Here is a 23,271-nt window from a genome sequence, read left to right as displayed (position 1 = left end):
ACTTCATTGGCACTATAGGTGTGTTAGTCTTGACTGAATTTGTGGGCAGAGGTCTCTGAGGGTTTAATGAGGATGAGAGAAGGGGGAGCTAAGATTGAAATATGATGGTCCAGATTTCTTAAAGGAAGGATATTTGAAGTGACTGATGGTACACCTATAGTAGGTTGAAATAATTCTCTGTTGCAGAAATTTCTCACCATATTGGAATGGAGGAACAACTTTCTGTTAAGTGGAAATAATTTAAAATTAATTAATTCATATTAATCAGAACAAATTGCAATATAGTACAATTGTATTTAAGTACTATGTATTTCTTTGGCGAATAAGTGGTAATATTTCCTAAAATCATTAATAAAATAAAGGATATAGGTCTTAATGCTTCAGAAGAAGCTGACAAGTTAAAAATTAATTATGGGCAGATACATTTTTAGATATTTTTCCACACTGCTGTGCACTGTTTTACAGCTCATTATCCTTTCTAAAGCCTCAGCAGTGTAGCTGGATTTTGTACAGTAGACTTCTATTTGTGACTTCTTGCACTGGTCTCTTCATAAATGAAGCACAGCTTATACCCTCCCCTCAAATTTGACACAGTAGCCTATATGTAAAATCTGTGGGCTATAAGGTTTTTATTCATAGCATATTTTCCAAAGAAAGACAGGGATCATAAGTAAAAATGTAGAATATGAGTGTAGGCGATCAGTAATGACTTTTTGGCCCATATATGCCATAAAAGTTTAAGGAAAAAAATGGCAGATTTTTGATACTGACTGCTTTTCATCCGGTATCTTGAAGTGGAAAAGTTGTGTGTTTGTGCTCATAATAAATCTTAGGTTCAATAGTGTAAATTGCATCAGAAATATGCTATCTTAAATTTTTGTTCCATTAATGTTGTGAGTTTTTTTTCTTAAAATGGTAGTTAGGCATTTGGTCTTCTGAATTTGAGTATTGTACTAGTGAGTTGTCAGGTTGTATTGGGGAAAATGAAAAATACTGTCTGTCTCCTGTTCAGAGTCTGCATCTGTGGACAAGTCTGTATCCCATTCTTGCACAACTCCTTCTACATCTTCTGCTTCTGGACTGAATCCAACTTCTGCGCCTGCTTCATCTGCTCCTACAGTTCCTGTTTCACCTATCCCACAATCACCAATTCCTCCATTACTTCAGGACCCAAATCTCCTTCGACAGCTGCTGCCTGCTCTGCAAGCCACCTTGCAGCTTAATAATTCTAGCGTAGATATATCCAAAATCAATGAAGGTAAGGATTCTTTAAAGTTCATGTAATCTCTCATTTACATACATCAGTGTATTATTGGATACCAGGCTGTAGTAAATGAAAGCCTTATTTTAATTGAAAAGTGAATAAATTAGTCCCTAGGTAAAGTGGAGACTTTTGTGGGTTTTTTTTCCATTAAACCTTCTCAGCATTTAAGGTTTTCAAATTAATGAATGTTGATGTACATGAGCAGTGTAATTGAAACTGGTGATTTAATCACTATATCAGCATTTGTCTGTTGCACAAAATTTCGTTAGAGCTCTTTGTTCTTTTGTTTCGTGCACTGTTCTTTGTTTTCTGTAGTTTGTGCTGCTGTTCTATTAATGTGTGTTGCAAATTGTGAAACTTCTAGGGGTTCATCAGTCTTGTTGCCTAATAACTTTTTTCTTTAGCATAACAAAGAAAGCCTCTCTGAATACAGGTAGTGTATCAGTAATTTTGCTAGCCAGTGAAATTTTGTACATATAATCGGTGTGTCCCTTAGATTTTTGTTAGAAAATGACTTAGGTTGTTAGAAATTGGCTTAGGTTGTTAGAAGTCAGTTTGTCACTCGCCTATAGTGCCTTTTGCTGCAAGAGCAGGTAGAGTTGATGCATTTGAATGCAGTTTTATCCAATGTGTCTGCATGTGACAGGTTACTGATAAAATGGTGTAGGATTTTTCGTTTGCTTCTTGTGCATGGATCACTGATGTAAATAGGAAGTAAAACATTTGCATGGAGTGCTGAGAGTTAATTGTCTTTAACTTTCTGAAAGTGCAAATCAAGTATGTACTAAATATTCTGTACCTTGCAATTATTTATCAGAGAAAGTGGTCAATTGCTTCCTTTTAATCAGCAAATATTCTGTCTTCATTCAGTACCAGAAAGTGAGTAGGTCACTGGTTTCTTTCTCCTGTGCAGGGAGAAGTCTTTGAAACTGCAGTGCACTAGGTTGCATTGAAAAAAAAGGAGTGTTATGGTTGTGTTGAAAAATGAAAGTTCATTCAGCCCAATTGTATTTTATTAAAAGGCTGCCCTGTGAAATTTCTAGTAATTTTCTCTTGCCATATGATCAGCAGCTGTGTATGTCTTGGAACAAGAGTGTTCAGAATTGTTCTGATGGCATGAGGGCCTGGCTGTGTCCATGTGGGCAGAGTGACTTCACCTTGCATAGCAGGGCTGTCCTTACTGTGCACACAGTTCAGAGTCATTCTGTGCTTGTTCCTGGTAAGTCAGTTTTTTCAGGAGTATGCGTGGCTGGAAGGTACATTCAGGAACTATCCCACAGAGCCTGTAGACCTTTTTGGAAAGGTTAGTTCAGAAGCTCATAGTTCAGGGTTTTGTCATCTCATACTGCAAGATGCTCTTCCTGTATTGTGCAGTTTTAAAATGGGTAAAAGTGATTGGTTTTTCTACTGGGGGGGATGATATAGGACACCTAAACCCAGAACAGATAAGGGGTTTTTTTTATTAATAAGAAGAAACTTGGATTTTTAACCTGAAAGAGATTTGTCTTCATCTTGAACATGAAGTCTGCCCTCATCTCTTTTAGTGAGTTGAAGTGATTCTGCTTTTTGCTTTTTTAAAAAAATTATTTTAATTAAAAAAACCCATCACATTCTGCTTACTACAGTAGCAAATTGAACAAATTTTCTCTTGCTGTTTACAAGAATTATTACTGATTAAATAAGGTCAAACAGAAGACTTGACATTCTTAAAAAAAAAAAAAATTCTGTTAAGTGTAGGTCTTAAAGTTAAAACTACTAAAGAAAGGACCTGCTGGACATTCCAAGTCAACTTGAAATCAAGTAACTGAAAAACAGTTCAGTGGATCTTTGGTCATAGTGCATATGGATCTGAAGGAAAATGTGCCTTAAATGTAATTAGCCACTTTCAACAGTTTAAAGTGGTGTTCTAGAATTGTCAGTAAAACAGAATGTTTGTTTTCAGTTTTAACAGCAGCTGTGACACAAGCCTCTCTGCAGTCAATACTCCATAAAATTCTTACCGCTGGACCATCTGCTTTCAATATCACCTCCCTAATTTCTCAAGCTGCACAACTGTCTACGCAAGGTACTCAGTTTTTTTTTTTCCCACTTATGTAAATTTGTTATACAATGTTTTAAAAAGGCTGATACAGTTGTGGAATCTGTCTCTTGCCATAACTTTGGCCACAGGGTGTGGAGAATGTGGAATGACTTCTTTTTCCAGAGATAGGATAAAAAATCGTTATGGAAGAGCAGGAACCTGACACACTACTAAGTAAACATGCTTCTGTCTCACCTTTTGGGATTTTCTTTGTATGTTAAGAAATTCTACATGAGTAATGTAAAACTTCTGTGAGACCCTCTCAATTTATTCTGGACTGGAATTAGCTGTTACTTAACAGTGTAAAACACAACTCTTCCTTATTTCAACACCCATCTTGTAGGTACTGTGCAACTGTGACTCTTGGGGGAGACTTTAAAATTTTAAAAGAAAGTTTCCTCTTTCTGGTGGGGGACTTTTTCTTCATCTTCCAGGCAACATACTCTTTCAGGTACTTCCAATATATTCTGGCTTGTAACTTAGTAAAAAAACTTTAAAACTTAAGTTTAGAAACTTAAACCAAAACAATAAATGCAGTCATCTTACTGAGTAGGTAAGCAGTACTAATGGTAATTTTTAACCATGGGTAGGGAACTGTAGGTATACCCTAGAATGGATGAATAGGTTTCTGTATAAGCTGTTCATGTATTCTTTTGGTTAAATCAAGTTGAGCACTCTAAAATAGGAGTCACATACGATTTAGTCTCTTCATGTGTAAAAAGCATTTCCTAATAGCTTCTTCTCTTTCCCCTCCCCTGAAATTGTAGAAATGGGGAGTTTGGGAGAAATACAATTCCTTAGCTAGGATTATTGTTGAACATTAGATTGTTCCAGTTGTTCACATTGAACATATTTCTATATCATCTAATACAGCATACTCCAAAGTACCAAAAGAAAATCTAATTCTCATTTATGGTAGGACATGGTTTTACTAAAAGCATTTTTTTTTCCTTTACAGCTCAGCCATCTAATCAGTCTCCAATGTCTTTAACATCTGATGCTTCATCACCAAGATCATATGTGTCTCCAAGGATAAGCACGCCACAGACTAACACTGTTCCACTTAAACCTTTGATGACTACGCCACCAGTATCATCCCAGCAGAAGGTAAGCTCCTTTTGCTTTATGCCATATTGTAATAAGAAGCCATGATACATAATATTAAATATTGTTCCTATATATCCATGTCCTAATAGTTGTATATAGGATAATAAATCATGTATGTTAACTTTCCCAATAGAAACAAACTGGAAGCAACTACTTGACTGTATTTTGGCAGTGCAGCTCCAGCATGAAATATAGCTCACTTTTCTTGTGGAAATTCTTATGCTGGCTTCAGATGCTGTCTGGAGATACTACCAAGGCATTGATATTCTAGCATTTAAATAGAAACAAAAACATACTTCAAAGGCAACAACTTATACAATTATTAGACTTACCCAATAAAAGATGTTTAGAATGGGAGAGAACTTCTTGGGGAAATCAACTTGACATAGTCTCAGATTTAGTTTAGTCTTAGATTTAGTTGAGAAATGTTCTAGTTATTTACAGATCAATAACGTAATGTCCCTTTCTCTTCCTGCCCCCTCACTCTATTCATTCAGAATTATTTCATTGGATCAGTGAGTAGGAGATGTAAATTGAAGCTAACAAATAAGCTCTTGAGGTTTTTCCTGAGAAGCATGACTTTAGACTTTGGGGTGAGACACCCCACCTTCCTAAAATCTGTCTTCTATATCACCATCCCTGTTTAGCTGAGGTGTCTTTTTCTCAATTTTCTGCTCAAAAGCAAACCTCTAATGTCTTGGATGCATTTGAGGAATACTTTTCTCCTCAGGAGAGCACATTGCATTCCTCATTATATTCAAAATGCCTAATTTTCTTTCATCAGATTTTTTTCATGAGTACAAAGAAAACCAAGTGATTCTCCCAGTTTCTTTTGATTGACAGTGATACAGTGAATTGCAAAGGTTTATGTGTGTACCAGTACTGGTTGTTACCATGGTTTCTGCCTCTGGATTGCATCCTCAATCTGTGTTCACATCCCATAGCTATGTGGCAAGTAATAAAATTATCAAATAGCAGAGTTGAGATACTTGATACTTCCAAATCCTGAGATATGAAAAAGAATATTCTTAAATTGTGTACTGTTGATAACTGGAAGTAGATCTCTTTTGGTCTCTACAACCCAGAGATTCGTTGCTAGTCCTAGAAGTAACAAATTTTGGTTCTGCAGCAGATACTTTGCCAGTTTAATAAAAAAAGAACGGTCTTGATAGTTCTTGTATTTGTGTAACTCAGTCCCATAAGATGGAAAAACTTAGGTGGTGCTAGCTCTGGTGTGACCATGTCTGTTTTAGCAGCCAGTTGGATATGTGAGTCAGGGTTGCTTGTCCAGTTGTACAGTTTGAGGTAAATTATGCCTAATCAAGATGTGGTGCTGTGCCAGGACACACACTTGGTTTTAGAGCACATGGGCTTAGAGCAGACAAAGCTGACCTGGCTCTCTGCAAGAAGAGCTCGGTGCCAGGTGCAGAGGTATTTGAGCTGCTGTGGTGCAGCAGTGCCATTGGCACAGCACAGGTGCTTAGGAGTGCTTGAACATGTCAGCGCTGCTTTCAGGCTGGAGCTGCTGTGTCGGCCTGTGGGCATGCTGTGTGCATGTGGCACTGGGGGTCACCTTTTGCCTTAGCTGTGCCTGTATTGTGTGATCAGAAATTGTTCTGAATTTCTGCAAAGTGGTTGTGTAAAGCACTTTACACAGACTTCTCAAGCTCAGTGAGAATGTTGCTTTCCGTTGGTTTGTTTTTTGAATTTTTTTAGCCCTTAATATTTTTCTGTTTCTGGTATATGTATTTACAGTCTTTGAAACACTTGGAAAATATTGAATAGTTGAGAAGTTTTGTGGTTCATTTATTTTACAAATCCCACATTTTCTTAGTGGTCTCTTGGTTATGTTTACCAGGCAAAGCACTGGTTACTTTACCAGTTTGAATCTGCTGCATGATTCCATTATTGCTGATGGACTTCCCTTTTTAAATTGTTCTGTTTGAACAGCCTTGGGGGTTTAATGACTGCTCACAGGCTTAACAAAATTCAGGCATTAATAGCAAAGTTATTCATGTCATGTATTTCATAAAGGTACTTGTGTAGTCTCTTCTCATAAATCAGTTTACGATCTGCTACTGTTTCACCCTTCTGAACTATATAGTTCTGTTTATTTCAACAGCAGAACGATCTTACAGTTATCTTGCTTTTTCCTTTTAGGCTTTTCATGTGCTACTCAGACTTCTTTATTATATGCCTGTTAATCTAAAAACCAGAAAGAACACAGTTTTAGTGATAATTTTAAAAGGTGACTTTTCCTCTTAGACTTATTAGAGTTTGAATTTGCATTAAGACCCCCCCGCCCCCGCATATTTAAGTGAATCCAGTTATGTCTTGAGCTTACTCGAGCAGATAGTGTCTGACTTAGCATCTGTGGTTTGTTTCACAGAAGTCTGTTTCTGTTTCTGCAGTAGAGAATTTCTGGAGGTTCAGATGACCACTAGTTAGTAATCTACACTAATATGAAGTCAGCAAATGCCAGACAGTCCAGACAATTTGAGTTTTTTGTCAGTATAGATCCCTAGAAGCCATTTTTTATTTGCCCTCTCCATTTTCTCTTAAAATTGTTAGCTTGATTTTGTGAAGTGGAGGATAAATTTTGAAGCTCAGCCTCTCTGGTACATGCTTCAAAATTGACTGATGTATGCCAAGCACTGGGCGAGTTGAAATATCTTGAACTTTGTTTGCTATAAATTAGACATTACTGTATTCCCAAACTCCTCATTCTGATGTAGTTCAGAAATTCACAGAAAAGACTATCTTACTGTTGGTATCTTAATACCTTGCATTGAATGTGTACTACACAGGAAAACCAAGAAGGTACTGATGACTATTTTAGAACTTAGAGAACTTAGTTCTCTTTAGTTCTAAACTTAGGGTTTAGAACTTAGAGAAAAGAGAGAGCAAACTGATGAATATGTTTTAGATTTTCTTTTCCATTTTTGATAGAGATGTTTTTAATACACTTGTGATCTAATTATGTCCTTGACACTGTGTAATGTATTTTCAAGTAGGGAACTCCTAAGTTTGTACATGAAGATTTTATTTGGGTAATCAACAACTTTTCTGAGGTTGAAAATGAGCTCAGTGTTCAGATGGAAGATACAGTCAAAAATAATATAAGCTTGCAATATTTTGATAAGTCACATGGGTCTAAATTTGCTTCTGTTATGTCTATTCTTAGTAAAAAAAAAAAAGTCTTTCACAGCTGTGGAACTAGAATTTTTTTTTTAAATAATATCTTGTGAAGTTAATAAAAATTGTGTCAGCAAAAGCCCTTGTACCAAAAAAAACCTCACAGGTGTTGAAACTGTAATTTCCTTTATTTTCTCTATTTCTTACTCTTTACTGTGGAGGAATTCTAATGAAATTTTGGACTTTTCAGGTTGCTACCCCAGGTGTTAAACAAGGACCAGCTTCCCAGGCAGCACCTCAGCAGCCAGTAATAGCTGACAAGCAGGCAGGTCATGAACCTGCCTCTCCACGAAGCCTTCAGCGTTCAAGGTATATTGAAATACTTTTCTCTTCTGTCATTAGTTTTTATCTGCATTCAGTGTATGTAGTATATGTTGCCATTAGTGGACTCTCTTTGACCAGTTTATTGAACTGCTGCTATATTTAACTGCTGCTACTGAGGTGATGCAGCTAAGTATCTTTGTTACATACTTAATGTGGTAGATTCTCCATTTTTGGAGTAATCATTAGACCATTCTCACAGAAGCAAAATGGAGCTCATAGTTGTGTTCTGTCACTCTGGTGTCAATTTTATAAGTGATTCCTTGTATTGTGATTTCAGAGTTTGAAGTTTCTGTCTCTGTGCAGTTACAGAATCTGTGATTTGCTTAGTGTTAGATGTTTGCTGTAGTGTCATTTGATTTTGAAATTAGCATGATTTTTTGGTTTGTCAGGTGATTTTGCTGCTCTAATGAAAAATATTAAAAATTAAGTAAATTTCACAAATACCTTTCCTTGGCCAGACTTTTTTGTCAACCTTGCAACTTATTAAGGTGATGTTGCATGATACCATCATTTAACCATTGATTTACAAGGTGGATTTAGAATCTGTATCTTTGAAATTTTTCTTTTGGGAAGATGGACTTGTCATAGCTCCAGATGCTCTGCATTTTGTCATACTGGTTCCAGGGGCTGTAACCAAAGATGTGTCGTGAGTCATGTCAGATGCGTGATGGAGTCATGGTATAGAACTGTGGTAGGAAGAAGCTGACATTTTAAGAGGTTCTGTAAATCTACAGTTCTTAATAGCTGGATTTTTAGAGTAGTTGAATAAGGTGTGTGATGTGGTATGGTATTAAAAAAACAAGCAATAAACCAAAACCCAATACTCCTTCATTGTCAGCATACCTGAAACTACACATGGTAATGCTTTCCAGATCATACAATTATGAGGTCCTTTTATCTGCCCTTCTGGGACTAATAATAAAGAGGACTTTTGTTTTCTTTGTTGGTTTTGGCTGTTTTTGTGGGGAGAAGAGATTTATGTTTTGAGGTTTTTTGGGGGGCAGGGTTGTCTGTTATGTGCTTGGCAGTCATGTCCCAGAAGCTGGCTTTACTGGAGACTCTGGAGTATTGGCAAGTTTGAGGGTACAGACTTGAGCAAGTCAGAAGTTTTGAGCTTTTAATGTAGGCTGTTTTACAGACACTTTCTAAACTTTGTAAGATTACAAGCCTATAACTAATTTATCTCTTTTAGGAGAATAAAGGCAAAGTGTCCAGCTCCAGTCCCTAGTAATTATGAATGGTGCTACTTAAATCTTTCTAAATTACAGTACCAAAGATACAGTTACACTTTGCAGCAAGTTACGCTTTTTTATGAGGAGTGGTGAGGTTTTGGGGGACAGCTCTAAGACATAGGCCCTTTTGTTCTTCGCTCATCACCCTCTCTGCACAGGAGATCTTAAAAAAGATAGTCTTATTCTTGGAAACCTTTACCATGCCTTAGAGTCGGTGTGAGTTGATACTGGGGAGCATTTGGCTTGCTAGCCCATACCTCACCCTTCCTTTGGGTCACATGAGTTTGTACTCCAGCATGACCCTTACCTACAGTGAGTTTAGGGATCTGCTGTCCCTCTGCCAACCATTGCTCCATTTGGCATCAGGGTTCTGGTGGAGTTTGCCCCAGCACTGCTGAAGCAGGGGCATTGTGCAGGTAGCACACTCCTGTGGCAGGAGGCAGTGTGCAGGCCAGGGTGAAAGATACTGAGACAATGTTAGTTCTGTGCAGTATCCTGTGTCTCTCAAATTAATACATGTTTGTGACTGCTCTATTGTGCATCGTGAATTCATGCAGGTTCAGTTTGCTTTGAAGTGTCTCGTTCACAACCTGTGGAAGATTAAGGAATAGGTGACTTGGAAAAACCCGTGTGACTGGTATTTTCTTCTATTGAGTGCAGTGGAGTTGAATGAAAGTGGACCAGTTCAGATATTGATTTACTTACCTACAAAAGATTTGCTGTGTCTGGGCAGTATGCCTGAATTCGGATTCTGATACGGAACAGATGATTCCTTTGTAGGTGAAAGCAGTCGGTTGGATTTGGAATTGCTCTTGGGAGCAATTTTTACTTTTATAGGCGTGAACAACAATTTAGCAAACTGAAGTGTGGATAGATGGTCCAGAATATTTTTAGTTCTGTGAATTAAGGTTGCGTTTTTCTCCAGCCTAAATACTGATTAATTGAGCAGAAGTTCATCACAACTGCATTTCTTTGGCTCATTAAAAGTTTTATGTAAATAGAGGTAAAATTTTTTTTGACTTGTTGGGGTGGAAACACTGTGAGAAAACCTGAGTAGCTATTGTTAACTTTTAAGAAGCGAACATTTCAGCCATTTAAGTTGGGAAATTAGCACAATGCAGGCATACAGTAAGTCTGTCTGTCAGAGATTGTTCCAAAGATATGTTATCAATTATGGCTGCTTTAAAAATGAAACTAAATTCATGCTTCCATAATTAATAGTTTAATCAGGTTGATAGTTTCTTTCTGTTTTCAGAAAGGACTGAGAAAATTTTTCCTTTACCTTGGGAAAGTGCTGTGAAGGGAGGTACTTTGTTGTATTTTTTGTAGGTTGTAAATTTCTGACGTTTGTAGTAGTATATTTCAGAACCATCATGTTTTCATACCCTTGATACAGATATTTTTGCCTCTCTGGAGGCATTCTGTTACTTGTGGCATAGTCAGTCTTTAACTCACCTAAGGCAGGTACTTCCCTTTAGTGAAGCATTTAAAAATACTGTGGTGGTTTGGAACAGTCATTGCTGCATTCGTAGCTCCCCCTGCTGCTAGCACAGCAGTGCCTAGGATATTTTGTGGCAGTCATAATTAAGATAACAGCTTCATTTTTGAGAAGCCCACAGATTTTATTTATTTATTTTCTTGAAACATTTCTGATGTGTTAAGAGTGATTCTTACTCATGAAGTAGGAGAAGACAGGCTGATAAATGAAGAAGAGGCAAGTCATAGAGGGAAATTTAATTCTAGTAGAACTAAGGAGTAAATAAGGTTATGCCTGAATTCTATTTCATTAATAAAAGTACCTTGTCTCTGCACCATCACTATGCTGATGCTAAATGGATACATTGAAACTTAGAATAATTTACTTTGGAATGGAATTCTGGCTGCAGTCTACTTTGGTCCCAGCTTACAGTAGGACTGACAAGTTTGAATTGGTAAGGGCATTAGTTAGATAATTTTCTTTGTTTAATATCTCAGAATATCTTCTGATGTTTGACTGCCCTTATGGTGATTCTTTTTTCTCATGTCTAAATAGAATTTCCCTTGTTGCAACTTGTATCTGCTTCTTGTGTTATCACTGTGCATCTCTGAAAAGAGTCTGTTCTCCCCAAAAGTAGTAAAAATCTGCAGAAAGATCTCTCAATCCCCTTCCCCTTGGCCTTCTGTTTTCCAGACTGAATAAACATTAGCCTTCTTCTGATACAGCATGTGCTTCAGCCCCTTAGTCACCTGTGTGGTCCTCTGCTACATTCCTTTGCTGTAGCAGTTTTATTCTTGTCAGGTTTTAGGCTTCCCACTACACAGTGCTCCAGATACTGTGAATCTCATAAGCTCTGAGAAGAGGGGAGGAATTGCCTTCTTACAGAAGTGCTTCTTCATCCCTCTTGTTTGCTTGGCGACTCTCCGGCTTTGTTCCAGCAGGTCCAGTCAGACATCCAGTTTGTTGGCTGTAATTCTTAATGCTGTAATTCTTTGCAAATTTGAGTTGATTAGGGTAAGTGTCTGGGCATTAGACTAGACAGATAGTTGCATTATATAAGGATGTTTTCAGTCTTCAAGGGGACTGACAGGTTACATGATGAATCAGAAGTCCTTTAAAATTTAGTTCTCCTTCATAATACTTTCTTCCTGCCTGCAGGTAATATAAAAGTTTTAAGAAATAGACAGAAATGATGGCCTGTGTTGAAAAGTTTCTGCCAGTGGGAGAGTTTCACTTACACAATTAGTGCTACTATTTCTCAGTACATGTAGTGCCAAAGAACATTTAACTATGAGGTACTGTCACTGTTGTGCTGAGTATGTTCCAGTAAAGCAGTCAGGTTTGGTGGCTACAAACATGCTGCTTCTGTGATATTTCTGTTCTCCTGAGTGCATTCAGTAAAGATGTACAATGTCACAAAACCATATAGATTGTGTTTTGACATGAGTAGTAAACTGCTCAAATCCCATATGGCTGTATTTTCAGATCAGGACATCAGGCATTGTTCTTAATGATTATTCTGGCAAACCTCTTTTGAATAAGCCTGTTTGCAATCCCATCTGATACATCATTACTGAAAATCTTGGGTTTGCAGCTGTTCTAAGGAGGAACATAAATATATATATTTTTTCTATCCAACACCATTTAGGGCCAACTTATATCTCTCTTGAACAGCTCTCAGAGTTAAAAATCAGACAAACACAAAACACTACCAAACAATAGAATCTTCCTGTTACACTGTAGCACTCAGTTCTAATTAGAGGTTTGTAGAAAGATGGCACAGGTTTGGTCTGCCAGAAGTATTTACTTGTGGTTTGAACACTTTATGTATTTTTGTGCCTGGAAGCAATTTCAGAGTTCATTTCTCTACAGGTTCACATATGTTATTAAATGCTCACTTGCTTTTTTTAATTCTTTCTTCTAGTAGTCAAAGAAGTCCATCTCCAGGTCCAAATCATACCTCTAGCAGTAATGCATCAAACTCAACACCTGCACCACAAAATACATCTGTACGACCCACATGTTCATTAACACCTACGTTAGCAGCACACTTCAATGAAAACCTTATAAAGCATGTTCAAGGCTGGCCTGCAGATCATGCAGAAAAGCAGGTAAGTGCTCCTATGCTTTGTTACCTGTGAGAGTAATAATCTGTAGCTTAAAATTCGGGTTTCTTACTCATCTTGCATTTTCTAGGAATTAAAAGTGTTAAAACCCTTATGCTTGTCCTCAGCCAGAAGGGAGGAGAGAGAGATTAGGCCAGACCTGCAGGTTTTAAATGTGTTTACCTTTCAGTGGCTGGGTATTTTCAGTCTCACTTGAAGTGTCAGTGCTTTTGAAATTCCCTCAGATGAATAGCTATCCTCATAACTATTTTCTTACTGCTAAAGTTCTGTTGAAATTTACAGAGAACTTAGAGTTCAACATATTTTTTCATAATGATATTTTGGTTATGGGGAAAACATTATAAATTAGGTACAGTTAAACTAATTGAGACTACTCTGTGATTTTAGTTACTGACATGTTAGTTCTGCACAGTGAAAAAGAAACTCTACCTTTTTTGTAAAATGATGTAGAATACTCAGACTGAATTTGGTCTATTTTTACGTAATGGGAAATCCAGTCTGACTGCCATCCATATTTTACAGCTAATTGCATTAAGCTTTTTCTGTTGGAGTAATACAAGGAAAATGGATGCATGTCAGTTGCTTGGAATATATTACTCAAAGGAACCGTATTGGTTGTTAAATCTAGTTAAGTTATTTCCACAGGCTGATGCAACCTGTTTGGGGTTATAATCTTACCTAGCCCCGTTTACTTTGGTCTTTTGAAGACTTGTTGCATGATGGCACAATTCTACACTGGAGACTTTTGGGTAGTAACTGGCGAGATGACTCTCACAAGCACAGTCTAAACTGAGAACCTGTTAGGGTTCTTGCTTCTTATCACTGATCTGTTAAAGTCAGTTTTAAGATATTACCAACCTGTACTAAGTAAAACACTGAGGCATTGCTGTGGAGTGTCTTGAAGGAAATGGTGTAGACACAAGCACTTACCTATGGCCTTGGTCTGTAGTTTTGAAAGTATTATTTTAACAGTGTACTGAATTCACAAGTATCTTAATATAGGAAACAGATGATTTATGCAGTGCACAGGTTTTGGGGTCTTTTTCCCTTGTTGGTGATAAAGAGATCAAAAAACTCAGCTAATGTTAGGCAGTCATGTACTCAGTTGGGTACTTCTTCCTTTGTTCTACATGCTGTTTTGTCCTGTCTGCTATTTCAGATGATTTTGTATGGTGGTTTTTTTATAGACAGTTTTGAGGCACTTGAGATATTTGATACAAAAGTGAATGAAAGTACATAGGTGCAGTACATAGTGAAGAAGATAGATCAAAGTGGACTGACTAAAAATCCAGTGCCTTGGTTTCTTCAGATAAGTTTAAATTACACTATATATCTGGAAGCTAAGGCGGAAGAGCACATGCCAGAGTAAACTGAAAAATAAATAAGTAAATAAATGAGAAGAGTCAGGACAGGTATGTGCTAAAGCAGTTGGAATTGAAAACATGTACTGTGCAATAGTTAATAGCTAAAACATTCTTGAATTAGAGCAATCACCTCACAGAACTAATAAAAAGCGCTTGACATGGGAAACTGAAAAACAATTCAGTAATTGAAGTTGTGCAGAGAAGACATGGGCAGTTATATCCTACTGGAGACCAGGTTACTCCTGGATGTTAATAAACTACAGAAACAAAAACTTTTAATGTAGGGAATTAGAACACAAAATACTGCTTTGAACTGGAGAAATGCCAAAAGTTGATGAAGACCTGTGCTAAATAACATTATTTTTGGGAAGGAAAATTAAGTGTACAAGTACCTAAGCAGATGTGGATGAATCCTGGTAGGCAGGTAAGCACCACAAAGCCACTTGCTCACTGCCTCAGTTGGATAGGGGAAGGAATTAGGCAAAAGTGAGAAAACTCAGGAGTTGAGATAAAAGCAGGTCAAAGAGTAAAAGAGGGTTGGGGGAAAGTGATACAGAAGCAGTCACTACCAGCCAGCCAGTGCACCACCAGTCCCTGAGCCATGGCAACCCTGGAACACTGTCCCCCAGTTTTACTGCTGAGCATGATACATGTATGGTGTGGAATATCCCCGAGGTCACTTGGGTCAGCTGTCCCCGTTTTGTTCCCTCCCTGCCTGTTGTCCACCCACAAAGTGTATTTGCTGGGTGGAGAAAGGGAGAAACCCTTGATGTTGTGTGGGGTCTGCTTAGAAACAGCTAAAACATTACTGTTGTCAGCACTGGCTTGGTCACAGATTCAAAACATGTCACCATGTGGCACCATTCTCTTTGTGAAGAGAATTCATTCCGTGCCAGCTAGACCCAGTGTAGCAGAGGATAGATAGCATTGTTAAACAGTAATGCTGCAGGGAAGACTGTATTTTTAAACAATTTTTCCATGTGCCACTTGAAAGAAGTCCTATTCCTTATTGCAGTGTAATACACAGGGCCTCAGGTAATCATACTGGTCTCCTTGGTGCTGTTGAGGAGTTCTCTAGAGTCATATCCTGTACAGTGATGACACTTAAAGAAATGCTCAAATTGGGAATTGGATAGGTTGTGCTCTTCAAATTTACACTTCTGCTTATCTCCGGCTAACTAAGTGGGAATATTAAAGTAATGGAGTTGGTCTGTTACAGAACACCTGAAGAGGGTTGCCAAGTTTTTTTTTGTCAGGTAGAAGGTATCTAGAAAAAAGATGGTATTCAGTTATTTTTGTCAGTAAGGCTTAATTAGATGGGAAGTTTAACTCTGTCATTGGAGTAACGGCTGGAGACTTGGAACTACTTGAAAAACTTATTTTAGAAACTCCAGGCCCTGTCATGTACTGTCTTTACAGATGGTCGGGTAAACATTTAGGATCAAGAAACTTTCAACTAGCCCTGATAGGTTAGGCATAGGTTAGACAGTTTCTGGGCAGCAGTGTTGTTTATTTGTGATTCAGAAGGGGCTTCTGTAGAGAACTTAATGTACTTCTGATTTAATACTCCCCTTTGAAATTAGAGTGCTTTGCTGTTTAAAGAGACACTGATCCAGCAATTCTCTGGCTAGTGCCAGTTGTTTCCAATGCAGGATTCAAAATTCTAACCTTTGTTTAACCACTGCAGGCATCAAGATTACGTGAGGAAGCCCATAACATGGGAAGTGTGCATATGTCAGAAATTTGTACTGAATTAAAGAATTTAAGGTCTTTAGTTCGAGTATGTGAAATTCAAGCAACTTTGCGTGAGCAAAGGTAAGTGTGTGCTCTGTGCTTATCTTCAGTTTTTAGGGTGTTATTAGAACTTCCATTCTTGCATTATTTTGCAAGAATAATGCATGAGTTCTGTTTACTGATACTTTAGAAGTACACCAGTACTTGCCATGTTTGCAGGCTGTCCTCCCTGTGTACCTTCTGCCTGTTTCTCTCCACTAAACAGAACCAGATATGCAATTTCTGTATCTACTTTGACTTGGAGAGAAAATAAGAATCTTTGCAGAAACCTTAGTGCATTACGAAGAATTGATGAGCTCACAATATTTCAGCATGCTTCTAGAGTATCAGCCCATACATTATGCACAGATCACATAGGTACACATCTGCAGTTTATCCTGATCTGAAACACTACAGTTTATATGAGAGATTGAATAGCTCTAAATCCAGAGCAAGTTTGAACAGGTGTAATTTACATCACAAGTGAAGGAAAAATTAATGTTTGCTTATAGCAAAGTAGACTTTGCTTCTTAAGTCAGTGATAGCAGGTGTCTTCTGTATCACTTCAGTGATACACAGCCAGGCTTTTGGATACTTTTGTACAAGATTGGAAACTGCAATCATAAAATACATGCTCAAATTATTCACCAGTAGTCATGATTTTTTATCTGCTTTCATATTGTTTCCTCTTTCAAAGATTTTATCCCAACTATTAAGTCATACTACAGTTCGAATACAATGCTTCTCACTTAATATTTGGAGCCACCTTAATTGTGTTGCATGCTTTTAAAATTGCTCAATTTATTCTAGAAGCTCTTGCATCCTTTAGAAGCAGGCTATAATATATTTGTAAACCTTTCCTGATAAAGAATTGAAAATACCCATTCTTTCTGAAGCTTTATTTCATAACTTCACTACATGAATTAATTCTGTAGTATATTTAATTAACAGCTTGGCTTCTTACAGTTTTCATTTCCTAAGGTGTCATTTGTCTCTGCACATTTGATCTGAAATAACGTGTCAAATGTCATTGTTCAGCTCACTAAATAGTACCTTCTTTCTTGTACACTTTGTATGTTTCAACTGTCAATGGATAATTATTATTATGGCTTTGAGTCTATAGTAACATGTATCTTTTATTTTTGCTGCAATCCTAAAGAAGTGGAATACAAGGCATAAGTAACCAAGTTGATGGGGGAGGCTTTTGCAAAGGATGGCATTATCAAAGTCAATACATTTAAATGATGATACTATTTCTGTACTTCTGCACAGAAGAGTGCTACTTAAATTTCTTCCAAGGAGGAACTTAATCTCTAGATAAAGCACATGCTTTGTTTGAATCATAACTGACAGCATGTGAAAAGGCAATTTCCATTGACCGATATATTTTATATGCCCATGCCTTGAAACTAATTGTTTTCTTTTTTGTGTCTCTATATAAGTATATTATTTTCTACCTACTTTTCAGTAGAAAATTAATTTTTAATGAACTGGGCACATATTTGTAAAGTGTTCCACAAAAGTGCTGATTTTTTCCTTTTTCTGCATTTATTAAAGTTGCTCAACCTTCATAAAATATTTATATAAAACCTAAATTCTCCCTGAGTATTTTCTTATTTTGCTGATATGTTTGCATTATACTTCAGCATCATGAAAAGTAGTTTCAAAATGTCCATTAAAAATTCTGAGAGACAGTCCTGTGAAACAAGATGTTTCTTAGTCACGGTAATTACTTACATCAGTTCAGGAGAAGAGGAAAAAAAAAGATAAAAGAAGTTGTGAGCAGTATAATTTATTTTTAAGCAAGGTGTACTTACGACTTTTTATCTTAGATGCCCTTTAATGATGCCTCAAATGTTCTTGAGATTGGAGCTTACCATAAGTAGAAACTACCATTAGCCACAGAGCCAAATACTTTTAAAAAGGCAAGTGAGAAGAAAATTTATTTTTTTTTTTTAAGAGCTCTTTAAGTTGTTTTATAATCTGGAAAACATGACACAGGCATAATGCTGTTCTCCAGATTATTCAGTTACTTGCCTTACTTGCCAGTGTCCTGCTTTTTCTGGGAGCTACATTCAAGTGAAGAGCAGACCTAAACACAACTGTATTTTGTATTGTATATTATATTATCAGTCATAATAGAAATACAGCAACTTAGTTTTTTGAACTAAAGTGTCAAATGCACCAAGCCTTTGTGCATCTGCATGTGGCTGTAGGTTATTGAACAGACTGGGGATTAACTTGATATCTGAATTTTTTACTGGGGCTAAGGAAGTTGGTATCTTTCATTGAAATTGTAGAAGGACTTGTGTAGATGTTTATTTAATACATCTGTATAATGGAAATGTTTATACTAATTCATTTCTTTTCTCTTGCAGGATACTATTTTTGAGGCAACAAATTAAAGAACTTGAAAAGCTAAAGAATCAGAATTCCTTCATGGTGTGAAAAATTGTAAACAATTGCACATGTTTTGAGTACAGGAACTATTAAACTGATGCCCAGTCTTAACACTTTTGAGCTGCATTTGAGTAGACTTTGGACCGTTGAGCTGGGCAGAAAAAAAGATGACATGGGGAAGGGGACAGGAGGGAGTCAAATTCAGGGGAGAGATACAAGAATGATTTGTAAAACCCTTGAAATGTAGATTTATTGTAGATGTATTCTTCACGTTGTAAATATATTTTGTAGAGTGAAGCCATGGGAAGCCATGTGTATCAGAGCTTAGACATCCAAAACTAATCAATGCTGAGGTGGCTAAATACCTAGCCTCTTACATGTAAACCTGTCTGCAAAATTAGCTTTCTTTTTTTTTCTTTCTTTTTTTTTTTCTTTTTTTTTTTAGTTAATTTATCATTCAGAAATTTTTCATTTCCTAAAATTCAATGCAAGCGCCAGGCGATTTGTGTCTAAGGCTGCAACAGTTTGGGCAATGTACAAAATACCACAAAACAACTGTTTCCACACTTGCACCGAGTCGAGAGCAGTGCTTCTCCATTTCTGTTTTACAGAGAAATGTTTTTCATCTTCTGTGTTCCATTTCCCCATGAAATTCTAAATCTGATTTTATCAGCTTTTTAATGCTTCTAATTTTCTCTTTTCTTAAGGCACTGTTGCTATGGCACTTTTTCTATAATCTTTTCATTCCTGTGTACAGTAGCTTAAAATTGCAGTGATTGAGCATAACCCACTTGTTTGTATAAATTATTGAAACGTATTTCCATTTGCACCCTGTAAGAATGGACTTAGAGTACTGCTGGGCATGTGTGCTGAAAGTACATTACTTGCTCAAATATAAGGAAATAGCCCAATGAACATGTTAACATGGTTGTGGGATGGGAAAGAGGAAAAAAAAAAGCTAGTCAGATGTGAATTGTATCTGTTGTAATAAACATGTTAAAGCAAAGAAACACTGGTTTTCATTTCCTTTGGTCAACACATTGAAATTTGGTCTTTTTGGGGATTCTTTATTAGAATTGTTCTTGTTGAACATTTTTGTACTTAAATAATTCCTCAAGGGAGGTTTTGTTTAAAACTTGTAAACAGGAAAATATGTATAAAATATTTAAGGAAATATAAAATTCAACAAGGATGATTTAAGACACCTCTCCAACAGTTGTCATATGTTAACTCCTGGTTTACCTGTCTTGATATTATGACATTTCATTTCGAAGGATGTTTGTGTTGTAGCTAACTGTTTAAGTCTGGTGCTGACTGCTGTTCTTAACCATCACAAAACGCTGAATTTGTGTAATTGGAGCAACTCACCGTTTGAAAATGGTGGAAAAGCTCAGCTTTGTATATTGTTTCCTAAAGTATATTAAAAATAAAAAAGAAACTATTGCTACTACAAAATAAACGTGACTTTTTCTTTGCTTAAAAACGACAGAAATCGTGATGGCAGTACGATTTTAATATTTGTAGAGGTGTATACGTCACAGCAGTCTGTTAAGTAGGAAAGATAGTAGGAGATGGATTAAAAACAAAAAGGATGACACAGGTGTTGACATGTGAACATGTGATGCTTTGTGTTTTGTTCCTAAAAAATACTTTCAGCACCAGAAATGGTACTTGATTTTTCTGTTGAGTGAGCTTGGACTGATTTTTAAAATTAGGTTTTCGTCAGTAGAAGCTGAATGCTCTGATTTCACAAAACATTGCAAATGGAGCAAGTTGAAATACCTAACTAACAACAACAATGGGAAGTTGGGACAGATGAACTTGTAATTTTTCCTCACTTTTTAACCCATTATGTTCTGTTGTGTTTTATATCATGCGAATGTTTGATTTTTCTCAGAAGATGGGATTAATCTTGAATGAATTAATTGGAACATACATTGTTTCTTTGTTTTTAAAGACTCATGGCTGTGTGACAAAATTCTTCCTGAGACTTCCATATTTGCCTTGCATCCTATTTTTGGAAGTTGTCCAAGTGTAGGGAGATAGCATGTGAAGTGCATGGGGGTGTGCAAGGGATCTCACTCTCACCAGTGACTGTCATTAATTTAGGTATTTTGCTGTTTTGTTACTTGCTGAGACAAGGGTGGCTTTTATCTTAATAGATATGCTGGTCTGTTTTCCATGAGCTTATTTTGTTTCCTTTTGCTTGTTATATTGCCCTCTGTAATATCCTGTATCAATGACCCTCAGAAGGTAATTTTATTTTTAGAAAATTACTTTGGATATTTTTTTTAAATCTTTGTTTTGAATTAATTGTCTTATATTTAACTACTGCCTGTTGATCTTGCAGTTTTGCAGATGAGTATCCTTTTCCAGCCTAAAAAATACTAGTCTGTTTATCACTTGAAAACTTTATCATAAAGTATGAATGGTCACAGATAATTTGGGAGTCACAAGGATTAATGTGCCGCTTTAAACCCCTCAAACCACCTGCATAAACACCCATCACACAGAGACATGCTCTTTCAGGTGATGCCCTCCCTAACTCTGCAGTAAAGGTGGCTGCTTTGTCAACATCTGATTACATGTCCACACCTCGTTGGGTTCTGTATTTGCTCACCATGCAACAGATTTCCTCCTCATCCTCCACACCCTTCCAAAACCTGGAGCTGTTGTTAGCTGAGGAGGGACAGCCTGCCAAACTTCGGTATTAGACAAGTTAGGGAAGAGGATTGCAGGCACTGCTTTGAAGTTGGCACTAACCAAAGAATAAGTTACCTTTCAAAATGGCTTCAGCAAGATGCAAATACAATCATGGCCTTACTGTGTGATCTGGAGTCCCTCTTCAGCTTCTGTAGTGTGCCAAAGCCAACATTCTATAAACTCCTTGGGGAAAAAACACAGATTTTTTTTTTCCTCCCTATCAAATCTTGTAACTGAAGCTGGACAAAAATGAGCAGGTGCGCTGAGCCTATTAGTGGATTACCAGCTTTTCATTAATTATCCATCCTGAAACTGATGCTATCCCTCACACTGGTTAATTAAAAAGGCTTTATTGAATTGCTCTGCACCTGTAAGTCAAATCAAGTGAAATTCCCCTGTATTTTTCCTAGGCAGGTGTTCAGAAGGTGATGATTGCAGCTGTGGGGATGTGTTTTTTATATTAATTACTTAATTGAGGTGGTCAAGGAAGAGTGATGAGAAGCTGGGGAAAGATCTGTTGTTGCATATGTTTGCACTTATTTTCTAGTTATGCATTTGTTAAGCACCTATTTAGTATAATAGAAAAACAGCCTTCAGAATGACTGAGGAGATTGTCTGAGCTGGTACAGTCATACTGCAAGCAGTGACATTGGGCTAGTACTTTATCAGATGTGGCATGATCAAGGACTACAGCAGGAGCAGCTTAATATGATTGTAAAATGACATGACTAATCCAAGGAATTCCTATTTTTACTTTATTGTTAAGGCACTCTCTTCTGCAGGTGAATGTATTCTTTTCACTGATCCTGAAGGTGCTGTGGTCAACTGCTCGATTTGTATCAACTTTCCCTGCCTACACTGATCTGTAGCAATGTAGTTTTTCTTTTCAGACTAGTTTAATTAATTGCATCTCTTTTGGTAGGAGCATCTTATCTTTTGGTGGATATTGATATTGTCTTTACTGTTGCAATTAAGAATATGTTCAGAAAGAGTGTATAATTGAGGCCAAGAAGCATTTGTAAAATACCTGGGGTTTTTTGGAGCAGCCTCATTGCAGGACTATCCCCAGAAATACATGAAAAAATATTGGGTAGTTGTACTATGACTCCTAAGTCAGTGGGTCAAAGAAGGCCATGTCTTACTGTCACCCTTTTCTTCCAGTGTCACCTTGCCTGTGATGACAACCTGAGGACTTTGAGCAGAGTCCTTTGTTGCTGTGAGTTTGGCTGCCATGGCCAGTGCTGTATATTCTGCTGCAAGGAAGGAAGGAAGGAAGGAGTGATGTACCCTGAGCATCACTGCCATGGTGCCTCAGGGTCTCATGAATCCACTGTGTGTAAGGGGAAATCACTCCAATTCTCTATCAACACACAACTGTTCTATATATAGCTAAATATCAAGTCCATTCTTGGAATTAGATGGATGTTTCTGTGAATATGTCATCCTTACTTCTGATCCTGGAATAATCTGTCCTCACCAAATCAATCTCATTTACAGATACAAGATGATCATGAGGCAACTCTGGATGTTTTAAAAATAATGCCTCAACTTTCAGAAGTTTCCAGCAGAGGAATGTTCTGAGTTAAAGTGCCATAAATTGACATCAGTACTACTCTTCTGCCCATCACTGCTGATTAATGATATGTAGAGGTTTCTTTTGTTTTGGTTTTCATATTTGTTTTATATTATTTCTTAAGAATTGGAGCTTTTGATGTGGGAGGAATCTGTTTCATTGCCTAGCAAAAGGAAAAATTCCCTTTTTTTGTCAGTTGTTTTCATGTAGTCAGTCAAGCAAAATCTTTCATTTGCAACTGAGATCCATATAGATGTTGACTTCTGCAAGAAAATATTTTCAGCATTGTTAGTTTTGGATTCCAGTTACACATCACTCTTTAGATATCTGTTAAGTTTATCTTCTGCCTCTGGTCTACAACAGATGCTCAAAAAGATTCAGTCCTTCATAGCTGTAGGCATCAGCTTTATCTTCTTAACCTCCATGGATGCCTGTGTTGCTGCTGCTGAACTGGCCCATCTGGAACTGTTTCCTAGATGCTCTTTGATACAGATTTCTGTATTTTCCAACTATGGCTTTTTTGTCTGGAGAGCCTGTCTGATTGTAGGCTCTCTACCACTCAGGGCTCCAGGTAGCTGAGAATCTGAAAGTCACAAAGCAATTTTCTCCTCCCTAATAAAGGCACTAACCCACCTGTGCCTGAGCTAGGACTT

At 37.1% G+C, this 23,271-nt stretch overlaps 1 protein-coding gene across 17 annotated transcripts in view; it reads left to right on the top strand.

Annotated features, from left to right (window-relative positions):
• The window catches only part of WAC (WW domain containing adaptor with coiled-coil), a 57,018-nt gene extending 37,217 nt beyond the window's left edge, over positions 1-19,801 (top strand). For 8 of the 17 annotated variants that reach the window (XM_085564651.1, XM_085564655.1, XM_085564685.1 and 5 more), the window contains 7 exons: positions 1,013-1,258; positions 3,207-3,329; positions 4,303-4,451; positions 7,837-7,955; positions 12,604-12,790; positions 15,857-15,984; positions 18,321-19,801. In XM_085564651.1, coding sequence (XP_085420777.1) covers positions 1,013-1,258; positions 3,207-3,329; positions 4,303-4,451; positions 7,837-7,955; positions 12,604-12,790; positions 15,857-15,984; positions 18,321-18,390 — 1,022 coding nt within the window. In that variant the 3' untranslated portion in view covers positions 18,391-19,801. The remainder of the gene's footprint in view (positions 1-1,012; positions 1,259-3,206; positions 3,330-4,302; positions 4,452-7,836; positions 7,956-12,603; positions 12,791-15,856; positions 15,985-18,320) is intronic. The other 9 variants (XM_085564652.1, XM_085564699.1, XM_085564694.1 and 6 more) reach the window with 3 other exon arrangements.
• Positions 19,802-23,271: the final 3,470 nt, after the last annotated feature.

This window comes from Lonchura striata, chromosome 2, assembly GCF_050655825.1.
Source record: "Lonchura striata isolate lonStrDom1 chromosome 2, ASM5065582v1, whole genome shotgun sequence".
NCBI classification, from domain to species: domain Eukaryota; kingdom Metazoa; phylum Chordata; class Aves; order Passeriformes; family Estrildidae; genus Lonchura; species Lonchura striata.
This window is presented reverse-complemented; position numbering and strand designations above follow the sequence as displayed.